The 20,304-nt window shown below is 56.4% G+C and overlaps 1 protein-coding gene and 1 long non-coding RNA gene across 6 annotated transcripts in view; one reads left to right on the forward strand and one right to left on the reverse strand.

Annotated features, from left to right (window-relative positions):
• Positions 1-19,787, reverse strand: part of ACSL6 (acyl-CoA synthetase long chain family member 6) — a 59,182-nt gene extending 39,395 nt beyond the window's left edge. The window contains exons 1-2 of one of the 5 annotated variants that reach the window (XM_028528236.2): positions 19,403-19,787; positions 859-1,079 (exon numbers count right to left, since the gene is read on the reverse strand). In XM_028528236.2, the coding sequence (XP_028384037.1) occupies positions 859-1,079; positions 19,403-19,451 (270 nt within the window). In that variant the 5' untranslated portion in view covers positions 19,452-19,787. Of the gene's footprint in view, positions 1-858; positions 1,080-6,169; positions 6,726-19,402 lie in introns of those variants that run through there. The other 4 variants (XM_036014676.1, XM_028528237.2, XM_028528239.2 and 1 more) reach the window with 4 other exon arrangements.
• LOC118498021 lies at positions 2,523-19,359 on the forward strand. Its single transcript, XR_004900543.1, has 3 exons — positions 2,523-3,608; positions 6,800-6,807; positions 19,348-19,359. It is a non-coding gene; the product is annotated as an uncharacterized LOC118498021 (long non-coding RNA).
• Positions 19,788-20,304: the final 517 nt, after the last annotated feature.

The raw sequence follows: 20,304 nt of genomic DNA on the forward strand, positions 1-20,304 counted from the left end.
CTGGAAAAGTGCCCGGAGAGACTGGCCCTATCTCCACCTGTGCCTTCTCCCGCCAGGCCAAACTCTGCCGTGTCCATGCTCAGCAAGATGCACCACCCAGAGCAGAAGTGGGGGTGCTGCACAGTGTACGCAGCATGGCATCATGAAAAAGAGGGTGGATATCTATACATTCGCTCACGGACAATCGTCAACATGGTTCTTGGGGGAGCAGAACTGGGAGGCTACAGAAGATGGTGGAAGCTTCTCAGTTCGTGTCCCTTTGTTCCTCTTGAACTGGGTGAATACCTTATCTATTCACAATGAATAGAATTTAAGCTCAGGAAAAGGCAGTTTTTAAATGGCAAAATAAATTCCATGCGCTTAACAGAAAAGTATCATTAGTCCTTCTAGACTTAGCTCAGAACACCCTTGCCCACACTGGGCCACTGTACCTTCTTTCCCCTTGGGGAGTGGGGGGTAGGCACTGGGGTGGGCTCAGCTCTGAGTCCCAGCAGCAGACCAGGGCTGGGCCCAGGGCGAGTCTGGAAGGGAATTACCTGGCAGCCCCTAGAGAACCTGCTCAGGCCTCCTGCTGAGGCACCAATGAGCTAACACCCCCACCCAAGAAGCAGGCAAACTAGAAGCCCAGGTCAAGGCCAAGGTCAGGCTCTGCCCAGGGCTCAGCTGCTGAGAGAGGCAAAGGAGCCTCTGGTAGGAGGCACTACCCAAGGCCAGTGGGGCTTGCTGTCTGGCTTCCAGGGCAAACCACAGCTCTCTGGGCCATCTCAGGTCAAAGAAGCCAGGATTCTGCTTCCACATTCACGATGACTGTCCTCTGTGCACTACTTTCCATAGCTTGGCTGCTGGAACCCTGCTCACCTCCACTTCCTCTGACTGCATCAGGAGGTTGCACGGTGGCTGCAAGGCCTTTGGCCGGTGAGTGAACCAGTAGGCGAGGATGGCGGCCAGTGCACCCACACTCATGAGGGTGGTGGCTGAAAGACTGCGGAAGAACTGTCCCAAGTCACCCAGCTCGGGCAGCCGCAGCATCCTCAGAATCTCCTGTGTCTGCATCTTCTCCAGAAGTGAGAGAATGAACTCTGCAGGAAACAAGAGGCAGGTGAGGGAGGAGACCTGGTGGCAGGTGAGGGAGGGGTCCTGGGTGTGTCCTCCCACCTGTCTTGGATCACGTGACACAATGACCTCAGCCAGCTACACTGCAGGGCAGGCCCTGGACTAGAAGGGTGTGGTCTCCTGTTACAACACAGTGCATCCCAGAAGCTGGCCGCCTTGAAGGTGACAGGCTAGGACCCTTAGCAGTCACACCTGACAGCCAGCCATGAAGCCAGTTTTCTTGAGAACCACACATTCAAGCCCTGGACCATGGTGGACAGCTGCTTCTGTATCTTCCAGGGGCTCTGGCAGCTCTAGAGTCAACACCTCCTGAGCCCAGGGCCCAGGTGCTCTGCCTCTGTAGCATGGTCACAGCACTGTGCTTATCTTTGGTCCTGGGGTGCAGAGAGGACAGATAGCTGTGGGCCTGCCTGGCACAGTGCCCAGACTGAGTGGGGGTGAAGGGGTGCAGACTCCTCCCACTCCATCTCAAAGCTCCTGCCCCCAGGCCCAGATCCTGAGGAAGATAGAAAAGGCAAGAGGTCAGAGCCCACAGAGCAGCCCTGACAAATACCTCCAGCCCTCATGGTGTGAGGGCAAGGACCTATCTGCCAGGGTCTCCACAGGCCCACATCCTGACCCACCATGGGCTCTCCTTGAAGAAAAGTCAGAGCCAAAGTTAGCAGGCCTCTGGTACCAGGGCCAGAGGTGAGGCTGGCACCAACTTTCTGCAAAGAGCAATTCCTGTGAGAAGCAGGGTGGGGCCCGGTCACTGCTCTGCTGGCCCAGACGCTGGCTGTGCACTGTGCCTCTGGCCCACCACAGCCCAGGCACCAGGAGGCCCAGCTGTCCTTGCCTGTGCTGCCCTCCCTGGGGTCCCACCAGCTAATGTCCAGTCAATGGCAGAGAGGAGCAGGTGTCAAACTGATGGAAGGGAAAGGACCCAGGCTCAGAGAGAAAGTGCTCAGCCAAGTGGCTGTGTGCTCCTAGGGCAGCCAGTGTCTCTCAGGATGGTGCATATGGTTGTCAGGGGGCCACGCATATGGTGATCAGAAGGCCACGCTCACCCACTGCAGTCCCAGAGGACACAGGGGGCCTTGCAGGGGGCATGGAAAATGCCCTGGGAAGGCAGTGGGAGCACATCTGTGAGAAGCACTGGCAACTGACTTTGGTTCAGAGAGAGCAGACCCCAGGGGCCCCACCAGCATCCTGTTAGCTGAGAAGTGGGGCAGTGCTGGCAGGACGGACCTATGGCTCACTGGCCTCCAGGGCCTGAACCTTGCCCAAGACTGAGGAAGGTGGCCAGGGCTTTTATCCTTGGTGTCACTGCCCTGGAGGACCTGAGGCCAGAAGTGCTGCCTGACTCCTTCGGATCTGCCAGCCCTGGGAGGCTCGGGGCTCCAGGCCACCATGCTCCACCCACAGGCACCCACCTCACCGGCTTGCGCCCTTTTGGAGTGTGGCTGTGGTTTCCCTTCTTGGGAAACAGTAAGAAACCCAACAGCAGCCACTCTGCAGCCGTGGGATAGGAGCCAAACAGCAATTTCTTGACCCCTGAGAGAGCAGCGATCCTGCTGAAATGCCGATAAATGGTATTTGTGCAAAATTGTTAACGTCACCACACCAAAGGTGAAGTCAGTGATATGCAGAGTCACTGTGGAGGAAGCTAGTAATGCTCCTCAGTCCGAGTCCCTTCTCCTTCCCTTAGAAGCTATGTAAGACTGAGCATATTCCACCTCTCTGGACCTCCACGTCCCCTTCTTTAAAATGGGGAGAGGATCACTCAGGCATGTGAAGTTTCTTGTACTGTATCTGGCAGTTAGAGGCATGCCAGGACCAAAGGGGTGGCCAAGGGGTCATTGTCAGAGCGAGGAGGCTGCTGGGCCCAGGCACTGTGGCCCCACAGGAGTTCATGCCCCACACACAGCACGACAGGCTGTCTGAGTCCTGGGGACACTCACCAGCTCCCCAGAGGCTCTGGCTGCTCCCCAGAGAGCAGAGAAAGTGAGTCCCAGACCAGCGAGAGCATTCTCTCTGAGTGCCTGAGCCAGAAGCTGTTCTACCAGCAGCCTCCATGAGCTGGATCAGTTCAAGGTCGTCCCACAGGGAGGAACTACTCCTGGTGTAGGTTCAAATCAAGGTTCTTCACTGGCAAAACAGAGGTCCAGCTAGGGACCATAGTGAATCCACCAAGGAAAACCTCTCTGGGGAGGGTCCTGCCTGGTTGGCAAGCGTGCTTCCTTGGGCCCATCATATAAACGACTTCCTACGTATTGGATGATCCAGATATGCTGCAAGCACTTGGGCTGGGCTCTCTGGGCTAACTGATGTTTCCTCTAATGGGCAGAACGGACTCAACAGGCGGGGAAGCCAAGCCCCAAGAAGTCCCTGCTGAGCTCCTGGAAGCTCAGCTATAGAGTCCCAACAATCCTGGAGAAAATCCTGGAGCCTCACTACACTAGTCCTTGGTGTGTGGCTGTTGCTCACAGGCCCTAAGCTGTAGCAGAGCACACCAGGTTTTCACAGAGCACAGTCCCGAATGGCCAGAGCCATTCATTTACCCATAGTCAATCCACCCAACCACCCACCCATCCATCCACTCATCCACCCATGCAATCGCCTACAGGTCCCCACTCTCATCCAGCTCAGGGCTAGGCACTGGGATAAGCCACAAGGGGGCCTGCCCTCAGTCCCATGGGGAAGACATAGGAGGAAGCAGGCAGTGCTGCGCAGTGTGGTGTGGGCTGTGGTCAGGCCTGGGGAGCCAGTACAGGTGCCTGACCCACAAATGGAGGCTCAGCACAGGCTCTAGCAGAGACTGAAGGATGGAGGGGAAAGGGTGTCCCAAGCAGAGGGAAGCAAGTACACAAAGGCCGGGTTGAGAGAGGTCATTGAGCACTTAGTAAACTGAATATTCTATTGAGGAAAAAATCCTGAGCCCATGAAATCTTACACAGGGGTCAGTGCCACAAGTCTGACAATGGTCTCCCAGACATGCCGAGCTTTCGGAAGTCACCCAAGTGCCACAGTCCCCAGGAAAGGGAAGAACAGAACTTGCCTCAACTTCCTGAATTCCTGGGGCCTGAGACGCCCTTGCCTACACACTGCACTGTCGGATCCTCACAGCAGCTCCCTGGACTCATTATAATGTGGGGAACGGAGACTCCACTGAAGAAATTACCTGCCATTCACAGGTACATGGTCAGTGAGTGAGGGAGCCAGGACTCAAGCCCCAGATCGCAGGCTCCCAAGCCACGGCCTCACATGGTGCCATGGCCCCAGCCCAGCCAATCTCACGCCACCTACAGCCACAACCCCAGTTCTCCTCTGCAGCGTTGCTGAACCAACAACAAGCCAGCTCTAGAGCTGCTCCGCAGGGCCCAACCCCGGTTGCAGGGGCCACGGTACCACACTGGGCCACCAGAGCCTGTAGGCATGGCCGAGCCGGGCAGACCAGTCCCTGTCCTTTGCCATGCACACTCTAGGGATGGGCTCCCTCCTGGACTCACATCGAGAACTCTCCATCTCCTCGTGGCCAGGTTCTTCTGCCCCAGGAAGCCCACTCACCTGGGGCAACGGAAGGTAGGGGGAATGGGCCTGGCCACCCACTCCCCTCGACCCAGGCTCCCACTCAGTGCCCACCACAACGGATATCTTGGAAGTGGCAGCAGCCAGTCTGGGCTGACTGGGCCAGCACCCTCCCCCTTGGCTGGGCAGTGACCCCAGGGTGTTCTTCTTCCAGGCTCATTGCTTATCAGAGTCAAGGCTACTTGCCTTTACCCTGAGATTCCCTTCAGACCTGGGAGCCATTCTAGGGCAGAGCTAAAAATTCAGGTCCTCTGAGGACACGGGCCTCAGAGCCAGCCTGAACCACCAAGCCCGTGGCAAGGGGCAGGGCAAAACCTAGGGCTGGGAGTCCGGTCTCATTTTATCTTTTCACAGGGCCTTGGCTTCCTCTGAACTCCACACCCCCTCTGTTGACCAGGGTGGTAGGGCTTGGTGGTCCCTGGGGTCCCAGCCACAGCTACCTTCCATGCCCGGGAGGCTCTCCTGGTTGTAGCAGCCTGGGGTGTGGGGACAGGGGGGACACCCAAGGGACTCAGTGGTGCTACTGTTGTCCTGTTGCCAAGTGAGCGGCTGTGAGTGTTTACAAACACCATCTCAGCAGAGAACCCAGCCCTAGGTAGGCACTGGCCTCCTCTTCTCCGGCACAGGCCAGTCTGGGATCCCGAGCGGCGGCACAGGCTGGGGGCACTGGGATCCCCTCACCATGTCCTCTGCTGACTCACAGCGCACGCAGGGTGGGTTTGAGTGTCTTAGCTCTCAAAATCCAGGGAGGGCGGGGATGGGAAGAAGAGGGCCCTGGCAGGAAGCACGGTGGCTCCAGGGTGGCAGAGCGACAGAGGCCAAGTCCCACCCAGAGTGCAGTCCCTGTGGAGATGGCCCTGGGCCTGCGGCTGGGCTTCAGGAGCCCGCTGCTGGTCTAGCCTCCTGAGCCCAACACAGCCCTGCACGGTCTAGCTCGACAGCCCGACAGCACTCGCCCCACCCGCTTCGTGCCACCCCCACAGCCCCGGGCCTGGTGCGGCCACCCGCTGCAGCCCCGATGCCCCGAGCAGCCTCCTCACCGGTACCAGTATAAGGCTCTGATCGGTCCTTATACTGGTACCAAAGTCACTTTCCTGAGACTCAGATGTGACCATATCATGCTCCTGCTCAAAACTCCCACGTGGCTCCCTGCTACCTCAGGACAAAAGCACAAACTCCTCATGCCAGCACAAGGCCCTCCACCATCTTCAGACTCCCCCCCGCCCCCGCTTAGAATCGCCTGGGCTTCCCTCTGTGTCGGTTAGCCTGGAGCGGGGTGTGGGTGCTGGCGACAGGGTTCTGGGTCTCTGCAGATGCTGGAGGCCTTCGGGAAATTAGGGAAGCACAAGGCACGCCACCAGATGATCAAAGAACCTGCTCAATGCAGTGAGCGGCTGGGGGAAATAATCACCATCTCTGCTAGGGCCCACGGGCCCCAGCAAACGAGCTAGGGAAAGGGCCTGAGGGGGAGTGCTGGTGCTGGACTGACCTGGGTCCAAATCTTGGCTCAGACTCTTGATAGCTGTATGACCTTGGACAAGTCACTTCACCCCTCTGGGCCTCATCTCAAACAAGTCCAAGGACAGAGTACGGTGTCCGGCACGTAGAAAGGGAAACACTCAGTAGATAGTAGTGTGCTGAAGCGGCTCCTCCATCTCTTTGCCAGCCCGTAGGGCACAGTGACAACTTGCAGAAGTCCTTGCAGTCACACCCTACCTTTCCAGCGGGTTCCTGGCACTGTGGAGGCAGCTGAGCTGGTCCCACTAGTGCCAGCCTCCATTTATAGAGGGAGCGTGGGGCTCAGGGACAGAGCTCACCACATCTTGATCAAAGCACAGGAGTGGCGCAGGCCCTGCCCCAAGTCCGCCCTCCTGGGGACAGCAGGTGGCAACGCCACCTACTCTGAGAAGTGGTGGTTTTGCAGGCCTTCGCAGCGGTGGCAGAGGCTCCCTGGCAGCTCTGGGAGCGTCTGGCGAGGACCCGGGCACAGAACAGCTCTAAGAGAAGCTGTTGGCCCCTCAAGGGCCCTGCGGGCCCTCCCTCCATCTGCACACTGGGCGGGGCTGGCTCAGAGCAGCTCAGAGCCAAGCAGCCCAGCCTTAACCCCCACTTTGCCAAGTTGCAGGAGTCTCAATTCACACTCCCACTGCATGCCACTGCACCCCCTTTACTGCTGGAGAGGAGTTTGCCAGGTGGGTTGCTTAAGGGCTTAGCCTCCTTACATATCCATCTGCAACACTGACTAAGGGCCAGGGCCTTGGCTGTAGGCTGGGGACCTGCCGCCAGCGGCGACTGAGGGGATAGGGAGGAGTGGGAGCGGGCGGGGACACTGGGTCTCTGGGGCTGAAGCAGGCCTGCACCATGCCTTCCAGCCCCTCCCAGGGACTGCTTCTCTCCCCACCCCCACAAGGTCACAGCCAGTCTACTTGAGAGGAGGAAACTGACACAGTTGCAGATAAAGCATCTGCTCAGAGAGGCTCTGGGTAGTGGGGGCCCTTTGGACCAAGGTGCAGGGGCTGCAGGTAGAAGATGCCAGCTCATCTCCACCAGGTGCTGGGCTCACACAGCAGCCCTCCCTCCCTGACGCCTGCCAGGAGACTTGTCTTCCTAGCTTGCCAGGCGCACAGCCACCCTGGAGCCAGAATCCACACCTGGGCCTGTTGGAACCAAACCTGAGCTCTGAACCCCCTCAGCACGTCTAGCAGACAGACCAGGACGCTGAGGTCCCAGACACTCCCAGGGCCTCACGCCTGCAAGGTCTGCTTCCACAGGGTGAGGGATGGGGCTGGGGATCAGGTACGGCCTACTTTCACGCCTATTTCTATGGCCAGCAGGTGGCTGAGCACACAGTAGGCACCAGATGGCTACTGCTACAAAATGAAAGAAGAGCCTAGCTCACCCCTTGCCCCAGGTCCTACCCGCAGTGGGCGTTTCCAAGCCTTCCACAACCAGGCCACTGCTGTCCACCCAAATCCAATGCATCTCCTTTACAGCAAGGCCATCCCAGGTGTGGCCTGGCCCTGAGCCCCCTCCTGAGAACTGTTTGCACACCCTGAGTGGCAACTCTGGAGCCCACGGGCCCTGCAACAATACCTTCCCTGGGGCTGGTACAGTTTCTACTGCTCACTCCACCACCTGAGGACAGCTTCCAGCGCCAGCAGCCCTCAGGGAACTTGGCACCAGCCTGTCTGGGCCTCCAGACCCCAGCCTCCCCGGGCCTCCAGACCCCAGCCTCCCCCAGCCCACTTGGAGGAAGCTTCAAAGCCCACAAATATCTGAGGACCCATCTTTGGCCCACCTCTGGCCCACAAAGCCCTTTCCCCGCCTTCTGGGCAGGTCCCTGTTTTTCTCTAGACATCTTCAGAGGTATCTTTAAAACAAAAGCATCCCTTAATGCTCCCCAGGGCTGCTCCTGGGGCAGAAAACACCACTGGCCACAACCAAGGCCCTGGCCGAGGGAAACCTGCACAGGGGCCACCGAACCACAGCAGCTCTGCCCCAGGAGGCGTGTGGCCCTGTCACTGGGTTAAAAAGAGCACAGATCTCACCATCACACCTGTGTGGTGTGGACCTGCAGAGGCGCAAACACTGCAGCCCACCTGCGGCCTGGCACCCACCCCGTGCACACACGGACCACTCACGCTGACCTCAGCTGTGACAGGGGGCTTTCCCTCCATCTTCCCCTTGGGCTTTCATTACAGTCACAGAACCACAAGTAACCGGGCAGAGCTGGGGCTGAGAGCCTCCCCGAGCCTGGCTGCACATCCCCCAGGGCAGATGGGACTCCGAGCCAGCCCTGCTCGATTACACAGTGGCTCCTCACCAAGCCTCCTTGAGGGACCTGGTTATAACTGCAGGTTCAATTAAGCCCCTTGAATGTGAAAAGGCCCAACTGTGCCTGCCCACCACCCAGGGCCACTTGTCCCAACTAGCTCGAACCTGCTGGGAACATGCCTCCTTGTAACAATTCATCAGGTGTGGGAAGCAACCTCCACCGCCCCTTGTCCCCACCCCCCCATCGTCATGCCGGCACTTCTCAAGAGTCTCACTCACCCTAAGACCTGGTCAGGGACCAGAGGCCCACATGATGACGACCGTACCGGGAAGCCAGGCTCAAACAACACTTTCAGAAACTGAAATGTATAAATAGCCTTGAGGACAGAGGAGCAAAGAGAAACACAGTGTCTTTCACCAGCTCTGAGATAAACGTTGTTCTTGCTACAAATCAGGCCCAACAAAAGTCTCAGAGCAAAGAGGAGCAGCAGAGGCCACGATGGTGGCAGTATTCCCTTTGGAAATGTTCTGGGGTATAATGTCCAGGACTGATGGTGCAGAGGAGCCCTGGCCTCATCATCCCTCCTTCCACACCAAGCCCTGGGATAGCAGGCACAGTGCTGGGACGCTGGCGAGGCCTGTGGCACCCATGAGCACAGGGAAACCCCCTGGCCAGGCCCCACTGTACAGACAGCCAAGCTTTGGCACTGCAACACGACCCTGTTCCCTGCCAGCTAGTCCAGTTGGGGTTGCCAGGGTGCTGGCCTCAGAAGCAGCAATCCGCTTCCACCACCGGCCCAGACTGAGGACACACTGCAAACCCTACAGGTTCAAGTTCAGGAAAGGGAACATGGACTGCTCCTGGCAGGGCCATGCTCTCAGAGCGACTGCAGGTGGCCAGGCCTTGGGACACAGGATGTGACTTCCTCCAGTTAGTGGGAAGCTCCTTAAAGTAGAGAGGGTCCTGTGCAGGTCTGGTTGGGACCCCTGAGCCAGGGGGGAACAGGACAGGAATTTGCTTGCTCTTGCTCGCTTTTTCGCACAGCAGCACCTGGGGACGTCCTGCTGGGGAAGAAGGCACAAAGGACAGGGCCTGAGGCCCACCCACAGTCAGAGACTGGGAGCAGGGGGTGATTAGGAGCACAATAGGAAGGAGGGATCTGACACAGGGACAGAGTGGCTGAAGTGGGTTGTGAAGTCACAGGAAGAGCCTGTAAGACACAGGGCTCCTGGGAAGCTGCAGGGGCCTGGCCGCACTGAGAACAGGGGCAGGAAGCTGAAGCCGGGAGGCTGCCATTTAGCTACAGAAGGAAAAAGGTTGTGGTTGGTTCTATGTGCCTCATGCCTTTGAAGTCACAGCCACAAGCTTATGCACCCCTAGCTCACCTGACCTTGTACCCAGGGGTTTCAGGATGTAAAAGTGCCCCAGGCAAGCCCTGCCCCTAGATCCCAGCCAAAGGGATGGCTGGGGCAGCCAGGCACCAGCATGGGTCCTTCACCCACCAACCATTCCAGGTGTCATCTGTTTTTCGTAGAATAGACAATGAGCAGAGAAAGAGAGTTTTGCTTTTGGTTATAGGCACATTTTCTAGCAAATCTGATACAGCTTAACGTTCCAGCTTCCCCACACTTGGACAAAATTCCTCTTCTGAATGACACAAGAATAGACAAGCCTGAATTTCTCTCAGTTCAGTGGAAGGCTGAGCTGGTCAATGGGACTCTGCCACCTCCTGAATCATCCTTCTGGAGGCCGGGCCACAAGGCAGCTGCCACTGCCTCTCACTGCCCTCTGGCCAGGACCTGTGGTTGGCCAGTATGACCCCACGGCGTCTACAGGGTTAATGCCAGGCTCAAGCAGCTCAGCCCTCCGCTGGGCAGGGAGCGGGGAGAACTCAGGCCTCCTTTTCAAGGCCAGGGTGAATGGGAAATATGCAAATGACCCCTCGGAGGCCAGGAGAGGCAGGGGAGGGCCTGTTGCTGGCAGGCTGCACCTCTCCACTCTGGGCTGTCACAGGGAGGGTTTGTATTCCTGCCCTGGCTCGGGCTTGGCCAGGCTGAGGCTGTTCTCACCGGAAAACAAAAATCTCTTTCAGACCAAAGCAAAATGAGGCCCTGGCTGGCCCAAGAAGGCTGGTGGACGTTGTTCACACTGACCCACCAAGAGCACCCACCACCTGGACTCTCACTGAACTCACCACGTTTTCAGAGGGGGCTGGAGGCTCTGTGGTCCCCAGGGAAGTGCTGCCTCTGGGCAGGGGTGGGCCAAGAAATGAGAGAGCCCGCTCTGCTGCTCTGTGCGTTCCGTCCTTCTCGAAAGTAATCCTGGATGTCTGAGGTAGCAACCTTTTTGTTGTATGAGGAAACATCAGTCATTACGATGGTGTTGATGGTGAACATGGAAAAAGAAATTGGGCCCTGGTCGGGTGGCTCAGTTGGTTAGAACGTGGTCCCGATACGCTAAGATTGTGGGTTCAATCCTGGTCAGGGCACATACAAGAATCAACCAACAGGTGCATAAATAAGTGGAACAACAAATCCATGTTTCTCCTTTCTTCTTTCTCAAAAATCAACCAATCAATAATTAAAATAAAACAAAAATAAAATATTATTTAAAAGAGAAAAAGAAGCGAGAAGGAAAATGTGATGGTGAACAATAGCCTTTGCAGTACACAGAGTGGACTTTCAGGAACGGGGGCCACACGTGTCCTCTGCCTGTCCCCACAATGCTGCAGCCACCAGCATCTCCACACAGGCAGTGGGCTTTGTGGTCACACACCCCCCCCCCCCAGAGCCTGGTGTGCACCATCACCAGCTTCTGGAACACTCCAGGACTTGGACTCCATCCTCAACAGAGGTGCCACGACAAGGTCAGACTTCAGTCTTGTTCAGACTTTCAGAGCCAGAAATGCTACTTTGCTGATGCCCCAGGGCCACCAGGAGCTGTCCCCAACCAGAGCACAAATCATGCAGCCTGTGGATCATGGGTGCTACTCAGACTCCCACCGACAGGAGGCAATGACACAGCATGACGGTTTAGCCTGAGAGGCAGTTTGGGACCAAACCATTTCAGAAGGGATTCTGAACCCACAGGGATTCTGAACCCGCAGATCCCTGCGGTGGACACTCCACAGACTTCCTGCAACCCACAGGAAAGCAGCCTCTGTAGCCTCTCCGTCCAAAGCAAGGGCCCACCTCTGATGACTTTTCCGCTGCCTCTTTCCTCAGGGCCACGCACTGTGCACAGAGAGTTCACGGAGCTGCCCAGGGAGGGGCGGGAGAACGGGCCTCACAGGCCACGGTCTTGCCTGCTGTCTGACCGTGGCAAGGATACCAGAGACACACGTATCCAATTCTTCCTCCAGCCATTGGCCAGTGTAGGCCCCCCACACTCCCTGTCCCCCTACCACCCGAAATAGAGCCAGGCTTGTGGGGAGAGCCTGCAGGCAGGGTGGGGGGCTAAGTATGGGTGAGTTGAAGGTGTCCCCCCGAGAATCACATCCAACCCATCTGCTGGAAGGTATTGTCACTGTTAAAGTTCTCCAGCCATTAAGTAGGGTCACGAGGTCCAGGTAGCTCTAGGGGGCCAGAAGCACTGTCCCTCTCAAAGTCAAGGGGTCACTGCAGGCTTGGATGGGTCCCAAATGAGCACCCTTTCTCCATGCCGATAACTGCCTTCCTCTCATTGGCCAATGGGGCCTAGCCATCCACCTCAGGCCAAGCTCCCTGTCCAGCCTCACTAGCTGGCCCACAGCCCATCTTGCTGCTCTGTCTCGGCTCTGATGACCTTCTCATCCCCATCTCTGACTATCCTTGCTGTGTGGCCTCTAGCTGGCCTTGCTGTCCTATCTCTGGTTGACCTCCCAGTCTCTCCCAGTGGCCCTTCTGCTTATTTGGCAGGATCTGAGGACAATGCCCAGATGGTTTATCGCCATGGCCAGGACAGCAGTTGGTGGTCAGCAGGAGCCCCACAGGGGGGTCTTTTCCCTGACAATCCTGGAGGCAAGAACAGGACTTAGTAGGAGGGCCGAATGCTGCCCAGTCCTGCTGCCCAGTCCCTGGGGGCCCAGCTCTGGGCTGCAGGGCCTGGCTGCAGTGCGCTGCAAGTGAGGCAGGGCCCCTGATGTGGTTGGGCAGTGGGATCTATCCCAGAGCAGCCCATTCAACCTGTCCTCTCTCGCACTCCTCCAACAGCCATTCATCACTAGGTCTGTTTCTGGCCCAATAGGTGCCAGCCCAGAGTTACTTATCCCAGGGTCTGAAACTGAGATGCCCATTGTTCCTTCACTGGCACTCTCCTGGCCTGGCCTCCTGCTCCAAAGCCCCAGGAGAGAGCTATCTCAGAATGCAGGACACCTGAATGGGCAGATGGCGAATCAGAAGCTAGCCACCCCCAACTCTCCACAGACATCTCTCAGCAAAATGCTTGGAGGAGCAGTTGCAAAAAAAAAAAAAAAAAAAAAAAAAAAAAGGTGTCTCTAGGAAGAGCAGGTGGGACTTCTTGGGATTTGAAATCCTTCAGGCTCTGAGATTACAGGTTGGGCCTCAGCATCACTAGTTCAGCTCTGCTCAGCTTCGAATCTGTCCTAGCCCACTTCTCATCTTCCCACTTCTGCATGTCACAGACCCCAAGCCTTCCATGAATCAGAAGCCACAAAAAGGAACTAGGTGTGAGAATGACCACACTGCCCATGGGCTCTGAGAGTGGCTAGGTGACAATGGAGGAGCACCCCTGGGCAGGCTGGAGGACAACCCCTAGGGTCCAAAGTGGCATCTCGTCCACAGCAATCCCCTCCTGCGGCCCAGTGAGTGGTTAGTGGGGACTCTGGCCAGGACAAGGCAGGGAGTGGGGCCATCACACCAGGCCATCCAGTGAGCTTTGGACCTTCACTGCGGCCTCCTTTCAGCTCTACTTGGCCAGAGCTCCCAGTACACTGGGAGAATGAAAACTTGGAGCTCTAAGAAACAACAGGATCTCATCCTCAGAGAAGACTATAATCCACAAAACCAATCACCCTGCAGCAGCAGGTTCCTTTCATGCATGCATGCATTCATTCATTCATCAAACACTTCTGGGGGTCCTCCTTCTGTTCTGAGTTCTCAGCACTAAGGGCTGTTCACTGAAGGCTGACCTGGGCCCTGCCTGCAAGGAGTTCACACCTGCTTTCCCTTACTGCTTCCAGCACATTGGCAATGGTGCCCATCTGGGCATGGAGCCTGGCACTTAGTAGGAGCAGACTCAAGATCTCTTGTTTGTTGGTTGACTTGTGGTGAGAAAACAGCTTATAAAACACATTGGTATTAAAATAAACTCTTCTTAAAAGTCCTAGAGGAGAACACAGGCAGGAAAATGTCAGATATCTCCCCCCACCCCAGCAATGTTCTCACTGACACGTCCTCTAGGACAAGGGGCAAAAAGGAAAGAACAAAGAAATGGGACTACATCAAATTAAAAAGCTTTTGCACAGCTAAAGAAAACATCAGCAAAATGAAAAGGGAACCAACTGTATGGGAAAACATATTTGCCAATGATATATCAGATAAGGGTTTGATCTCCAAAATATATAACGAACTCATAAGACTCAGCACCAGGAAGACAAACAATCCAATGAAAAAATGGGCAAAGGACCTGAACAGACACATCTCCAAGGAGGACATACAGAGGGCCCATAAGCATATGAAAGGATGCTCAGCATCATTAGCCATCAGAGAGATGCAAATTAAAATCACAATGAGATACCACTTCACATCTGTCAGAATGGACATCATAAACGAATCGACAAACAAGTGCTGGCATGGATGCAGAGAAAAGGGAACCCTAGGGAACTGCTGGTGGGAGTGCAGACTGGTGCAGACACTGTGGGAAACTATGGAATTTCCTCAAAAAACTAAAAATGGAACTGCCTTTCAATCCAGAGATCTCAATGCTGACACTATACCCTAAGAATCCTGAAACACCAATTCAAAAAAATGTATGCACCCCAGTGTTCATAGCAGCACAATTTACAATAGCCAAGTGCTGGAAACAGCCTAAGTGCCCATCAGTAAATGAGTGGATCAAAAAACTGTGGTTTGTTTACACAGTGGAATACTATGCAGCAGAAAGAAAGATGGAGCTCCTACCCTTTGTGACAGCATGGATAGAACTGGAGAGCATTATGCTAAGTGAAATAAGACAGATGGTGAGGGGCAAATACCAGATGATCTCACCTATAAGTGGAACCTAATCAACAAAACAAGAAAGCAAAATAGAACCAGAGGCATGGAAACAAGGAACAAACTGATAGTGACCAGAGGGGAGGGGGAAGGGGAATAAGGGAGGAAAGAAGGGGAAGGGCCTAGTTAAAAAACAAGTATAAATAACCCATGGTCATGGACAACAGGGTGGAGATTGACTGTGGGAATGGGGGTGTGAGGGGAAGGGGACGGCAATGGGGGAAAATTGGGACAACTGTAATAGAACAGTAACAACAAAAAAGAAATTTAGCATCTACCAAAAAATAAATAAAACAAAACCAACTTTTCTCAGGGAACTGTTCGTATCGTTCATGGGTGCAGTTAACACCGACTCGCTCTGTGTGCCTGGGTTGAGATACAGAGAGCAGACATCTGGAACCCCGCCCTCAAGAAGGTCAAAGGGCTAGTTGGGGAGACCAAACACCGTAGTTCAGTGGAAGGTGTGCCACCAGGGGATACATGTGGCCTGTGGGGCACAGGGACAGTGTCACCTTGGCCATCTGCATACCCAGTTTGGGCTGTGGTCATTGACACAACCACTGCATAGAACCAAGCCCGTGCTGCCTGGCCTGGCATTCCAGAGCCTGCAGAGCCCAGCCCTGGAGACCTCACTGGCCAAGCAGAATATGTCCCTCGGTCTCCACCGGTCCTACAGCCAACCTTTCCTCACACAGGTCTGTCCACCTGGAATGCCTTTTCTTTCCTTACTCTCTCTCTCCAGGTCAGAATCATTCACCCGCTTTCAAGAAGACCCAGCGCACGCTGTTATAACTTCAGCTGATACTCAGTGAGTCCTTTCCCATGTGCCAGCCCCTGTTCTTGGCACATCATACCCATCCTCTCTTAAACCCTCCCTGTCTGTGACCACTGACAGCCTGCCAGAGGGGCTCAGATGCTACCTGATCGTGCCTGGTGGCCCCTCCCTGGACTGAAGTCTGAGAATGGTGTCTGGCTCACAGCACCGAGGAGTTGTTTCACATTGAACCTCCCCGTGTCTTAGTGCCTCATCTATTCAATGGGGCCAACAGCATGACAGTGTTGGGGGAAGACTGAAGGAGAGCTTGGGGGATCGTAGAGCACAGTGCTTGACACATGGTAGGTGCTCAGGGAACGAGTAGCCAAGTCAGCCTGTCTACAACACTTCACCATAAAGGAAACTTTCCCGCACCCACAGTGCTTTATTCAGTGAACATCTGAGTGCCTCCCATAGAAGCTCACGCAGTGCAGCTTCTGCTACACAAACACCCATAACTTTTGCCTCTTTTTGTAAATAAGCCAGAGCTTTATGCTCACTTATCCTGCTTGCTGTGTGTAGCGGACAGCCTGGGGTGCCAACCAGGGCTGTAGATGAGCCAAATTTGGCCTTTGAAGGTCAACCTCGAGTCCCTACAATCACAAGGAACAGAAAACCAGCCTGAGAGCAGAATGGGCTGGCTCTGCTGCCCCCTGGTGTCCGTGTGCTCTCACTGGGACCTCCCTGTATCCTCCTACCACAGGCCTGGGAGGGTGAGAAGGTGCTGAGGTCAGGATTCTCCCACAGAGTTGTGCGCCCTGTGCAAATTCAGGCTTTGGTGAGGCATGTCCTCAGCTGTTCTGCTTGGAGCCCCACCATCTGTCAAGGTCCTAGCTGCTTCCCTGGGACCCCTGGCATGGTCTCAGACATCACACCAGTTCACCTTTGTGGGATCCAGGGTGGCAGGAAGATCCGACAGGGCCAAGCTGAGCCAGGCTGTGCAAGTCTGCACCTGCCCTGGACACCTACAGCCAGAGGGCTGCCATACCAGACTCTGCCACCAGGGCCACCGCCAGGGGTCACACTTGGGCCTCCTAACTCCCCCTTCCTGGGGTTCAGCCTCAAATGGGCCACCCCTGGGCCACACTGAGTCTCATGCACATCACAACAGCCTCCTGCTGCTTCCCCAGGCTGCACTCTGTCCTGTTGGCTCGCCTGGCCACCGCAGCTACATGGAGGGCTTCTCTGTTCCTAGATGAAAGCCAGGGCCCCGCTTCTATCCAGACTCCATTCTCCATCCACAACTTAGGCTCCCCAGTCACAAGACCCTGAAGATCCACCCCCACCATGGTTCTTCCTGCACACCTTTGCTGGCATGACCTTCTCTACCTGGAGTTTGGCCTCCCTGCCTTTGACAAACATCCTCTATGCTGCAAAAGTCCACTAAGTTGTCCCTGCTGGCCAGGTATATGGCTGAGCAGACTGGACCCTGTACAAGGGCATGGGGGTGCATCAGCTGGAGGAAGGGGTGCCCTCTTAGAAATTCATCAACTTTGCACGATGGTGCCATATAGACAGGCAGAGAGTCAGCCCATCCTGCCATGGTCCTCTGAGCGCTGACAGCACTGAGACCAGGCACCGCATCTGACTCAGCCTGGTCCTACATTATCTGTTTCCTTGTTGACTAGTCAACACACAGGAGGACTGTGGGCTGGCCTCCGTAGTGGGGAGCAAGACAGACGCAGCCCTTGCTCTCGAGGGCTCAGAGCATATGGCCGCCTCTCCCAGGCAGTCAGTTCCTCCTCCAGGGCAGCTCCCTGACACCCTTCTCATCTGTCATTCTCTCCCTGTGGCCCCTTGAAGGCAGTCCTTGTCTCTCTAGGGCCAGATGATGTGGCAAAAAGTACATAACTCTACTGAAGGGTGACATCATCTTAAGGGTCTTCTGTTCTGTCTGAGCCAAAGGGCTGTGGCAGCCGCATGGCAGAGCATGTTCTCAGTTTTAGCTCAGGAGCCCCTCTACCCCCCGGAGAAGGGCTGGGGCCCAGGCGAAGACCCCAGCAAAGTGGACATGTGATCTGGGAATGCCCCAATGTGTGTCTGGGGTGTTCTCTCCAACGAATGCCACATACCAGCTTCAGTGTCTTAGGCCAAGTGTGGCATCTTTGAGGAAATTCCTGTTTGCATCAAGAAGTCTGGCTCCCATGGAGGCAGCTGCCACTTGCACAGGAGTTGACCGCTCCAAGGCCCCTGCACAGCCCCCCAGTGGGCAGCCTCCCCATTCGGGGAGGCCCCTGAGCCCTCTGGGAAACGCTCCACCATGGAGCGGGCCAGGCCAGTTTGAGTCAGTGACTGTTAAACCTTGCTTTCAGACAGGGACCCCATACTTGAGGGGCTGTACTTCACAGGCTGTTGATGACTCCTGGCACATGTAGCCCTATAGCCCTCAGATACCTCCCCACAGCCACAGACAACCTAGGCTCCTGAGAGCTGCTCTTCAACTCCCAGCTGGGTGGGAGCCTCCCATGGGTAGGGCTAAGGGGTCCTGACTCTGGAGAAAGGTCCTATAATGCAGCAGCAAAAGGCTGATACTATAGCAGTCATTTGAGTAACGGCCCCTGCCCCTCCCCCTGACCCCAGCTCCAGCCCTGACCTTGCCTGCGGGATGAGCACATCAGGCCCAGAGTGGCCTACACGGACACTGGCAGACGGGCTCTGGGCACCAGCAGACGGAAGGAGCTTAGGGAGAGAAGGGGATTAGAGAGGCCTGCCCATCCCCGCTCAGGGGAGGTGTCCCTGGGGCCCAGCTCAGGGCACTGGGTGCTGGGTGGGAGAGATGAAGACCTGGCCCCCCAGCTTTCTGATTTTAGGTCTAATACCACTGAGCACAAGCAACGATGGATCAGTTAAAACCTCAGATGGAACCCTGTCTGCCAGGTATTATCCATGTGACACTGGACAAGTCAGTTAACCTCTGCACGTCAGTAAAAAGGGGAAAGCCCAGCAACCTGTTAGGATTTGCTGTGAATAATAAATAACAGGCCAAGTTTCAGGTAGGATTCCAAAAGGGTCGACTTTCCCTCTTCTTTGGCTCAAAAAGAACCTTATTACTTCCTCTGATGCTGCTATTTGAATGTAAACTAGTAAACACGAACATTCATAGAGCGTGTGCTCTGGGCAGGACCAGTTTGAGGTTCAGGCATTTCACATACACTGTCAGGCTGAACCTGCCCATGGGGGGGTGGGGGTGGGGCAGAGACCCCTCAGTGCAATAACGGGGCTCACAGTGTGGAGCGCGGGGCAGGACGAAGAACTGCGGTGGGGCCCGGCTGTGCAGGGAGGGGAGGGCAGGAGCGGCCCTCACAGCCTCCTGAGAGATCTCAGGGTGAAGGCTGACTCCTGAAGGCGGATGGGGACATGAACTCTGGGCGAAGCTGAAGAGCCAAGGGCCCCTGCTTCACAGAAACCTTGTATTCTGGCCAAGGGGTGGGCAAGGAGGAGTCGTGAGGAGACCCAGAGACCCCCTTACCGAGATCAGGAAGTCCGGGTCAGTCCTGGTTACGTTGCGGACCTGCTGCGGGACCTATGGGACCAACACCCTCAGCCTCCGGGCCCCAGAGACAAGCAAGGATGTACTAACTCTGTCCCTGAACTTGGCCTTGGAAGACGAATGGGCTCAGGGCCTAGTCTGATCTGTGAATAGTCCTCACCATGGGGGAAGTAGGGGTACGAGAACCGGAGGGAGGTTGTTGTGGGGTCGCAGAGAGCAAGGCCCCTCATTTCTGCAGACCCACAGGCTGCTTACCAAACCCGCCCAGAGCCCGCCAGAATTTGGGAGGATGGTCACCTGGGCGGCTTGGGGGAAGAGGGCTTGAAGGGACGGCTTGGCAGCTGGGGCTGGGGGTTCACCCCCAATGAGGATCAAGACTCCCACAGTGTGCCAGGGCTGGGGGTAACAGACGAGGGCAGGGAGGGACTTACCCGCTAACAGCCAGAGAGAGCCACCCGATACGAGGAAGAATGTCAGCATGTCGGGCAGCAGGGCCCGGCCCGGCCCGGTACTGCCTCCTCGGACCACAGCCCCGCGGCTCCGCAGCCCCAGCAGTCGCCGCGCCGCTGCCGGGTATTTTTAGCCCCCGCCCCCTGCTCCGCAGCGCCCCCTCCCCGTACCGCGGTGGAGTCTCAGCGGGAGGGGGAGGGGGAGGGCGCGGCGCGCGCTCTGCAAGGGCGCCCCCACCCGTCCTGGTCTTGCCCCGGGTCAGGGGCGATCGGAGCTCGCAGGCTCTGCGGAACCCGCAAGGCCCCCGGCGGGGGAGGGGCCTGGCCGCAGAGCGGACCGGCCTTCTCCGCCCCTGCCCCCAACGTCAGGATCCAGCGTTCTGGGGAAACCGGCAGAAGAGGGGCTCACTGGTGGCCTGCGCTGGAGCGTGACGCCGCGTCCACCCCACCAATGCGCGACTCTTACCTCGCGCGACCCTGACTTTTATAGCAGGGCAGGCTTAAGTGACAGAGGGGTCACAGTCACCTGTCCTAGGAGGCACACGTGCCTGTGGGCTGCTGCCGGCTGACGCAGACCTCTTTGAAGACTCGGATTTGCGGACACCGGGATCCTCTGGGTGCCAAGCCTGCAAGGCAGTGAGGAAAGAGGGGGTGAGGTTTTTCTAGTGTCTAGCAAAGGGGTTAGCTAGGCCAGATCGTGCCCAGACCCTCTGGGGATTCCTGTCCTTCTAGTTGCCCTGTGGGAAGATTGGCTTTGAGGGTTTCTTGTAATCACAGGATGCTCACTGAGGTCACATGAGGTCACAGGAAGCTACATGGAATCACAGGAGTCTCTGAGGACAGAGAGAATGATGATCCTTATACACAACCTTACGTGGCACCTC

The sequence above is a fragment of the Phyllostomus discolor genome, chromosome 13 (assembly GCF_004126475.2).
Source record: "Phyllostomus discolor isolate MPI-MPIP mPhyDis1 chromosome 13, mPhyDis1.pri.v3, whole genome shotgun sequence".
NCBI lineage: Eukaryota > Metazoa > Chordata > Mammalia > Chiroptera > Phyllostomidae > Phyllostomus > Phyllostomus discolor.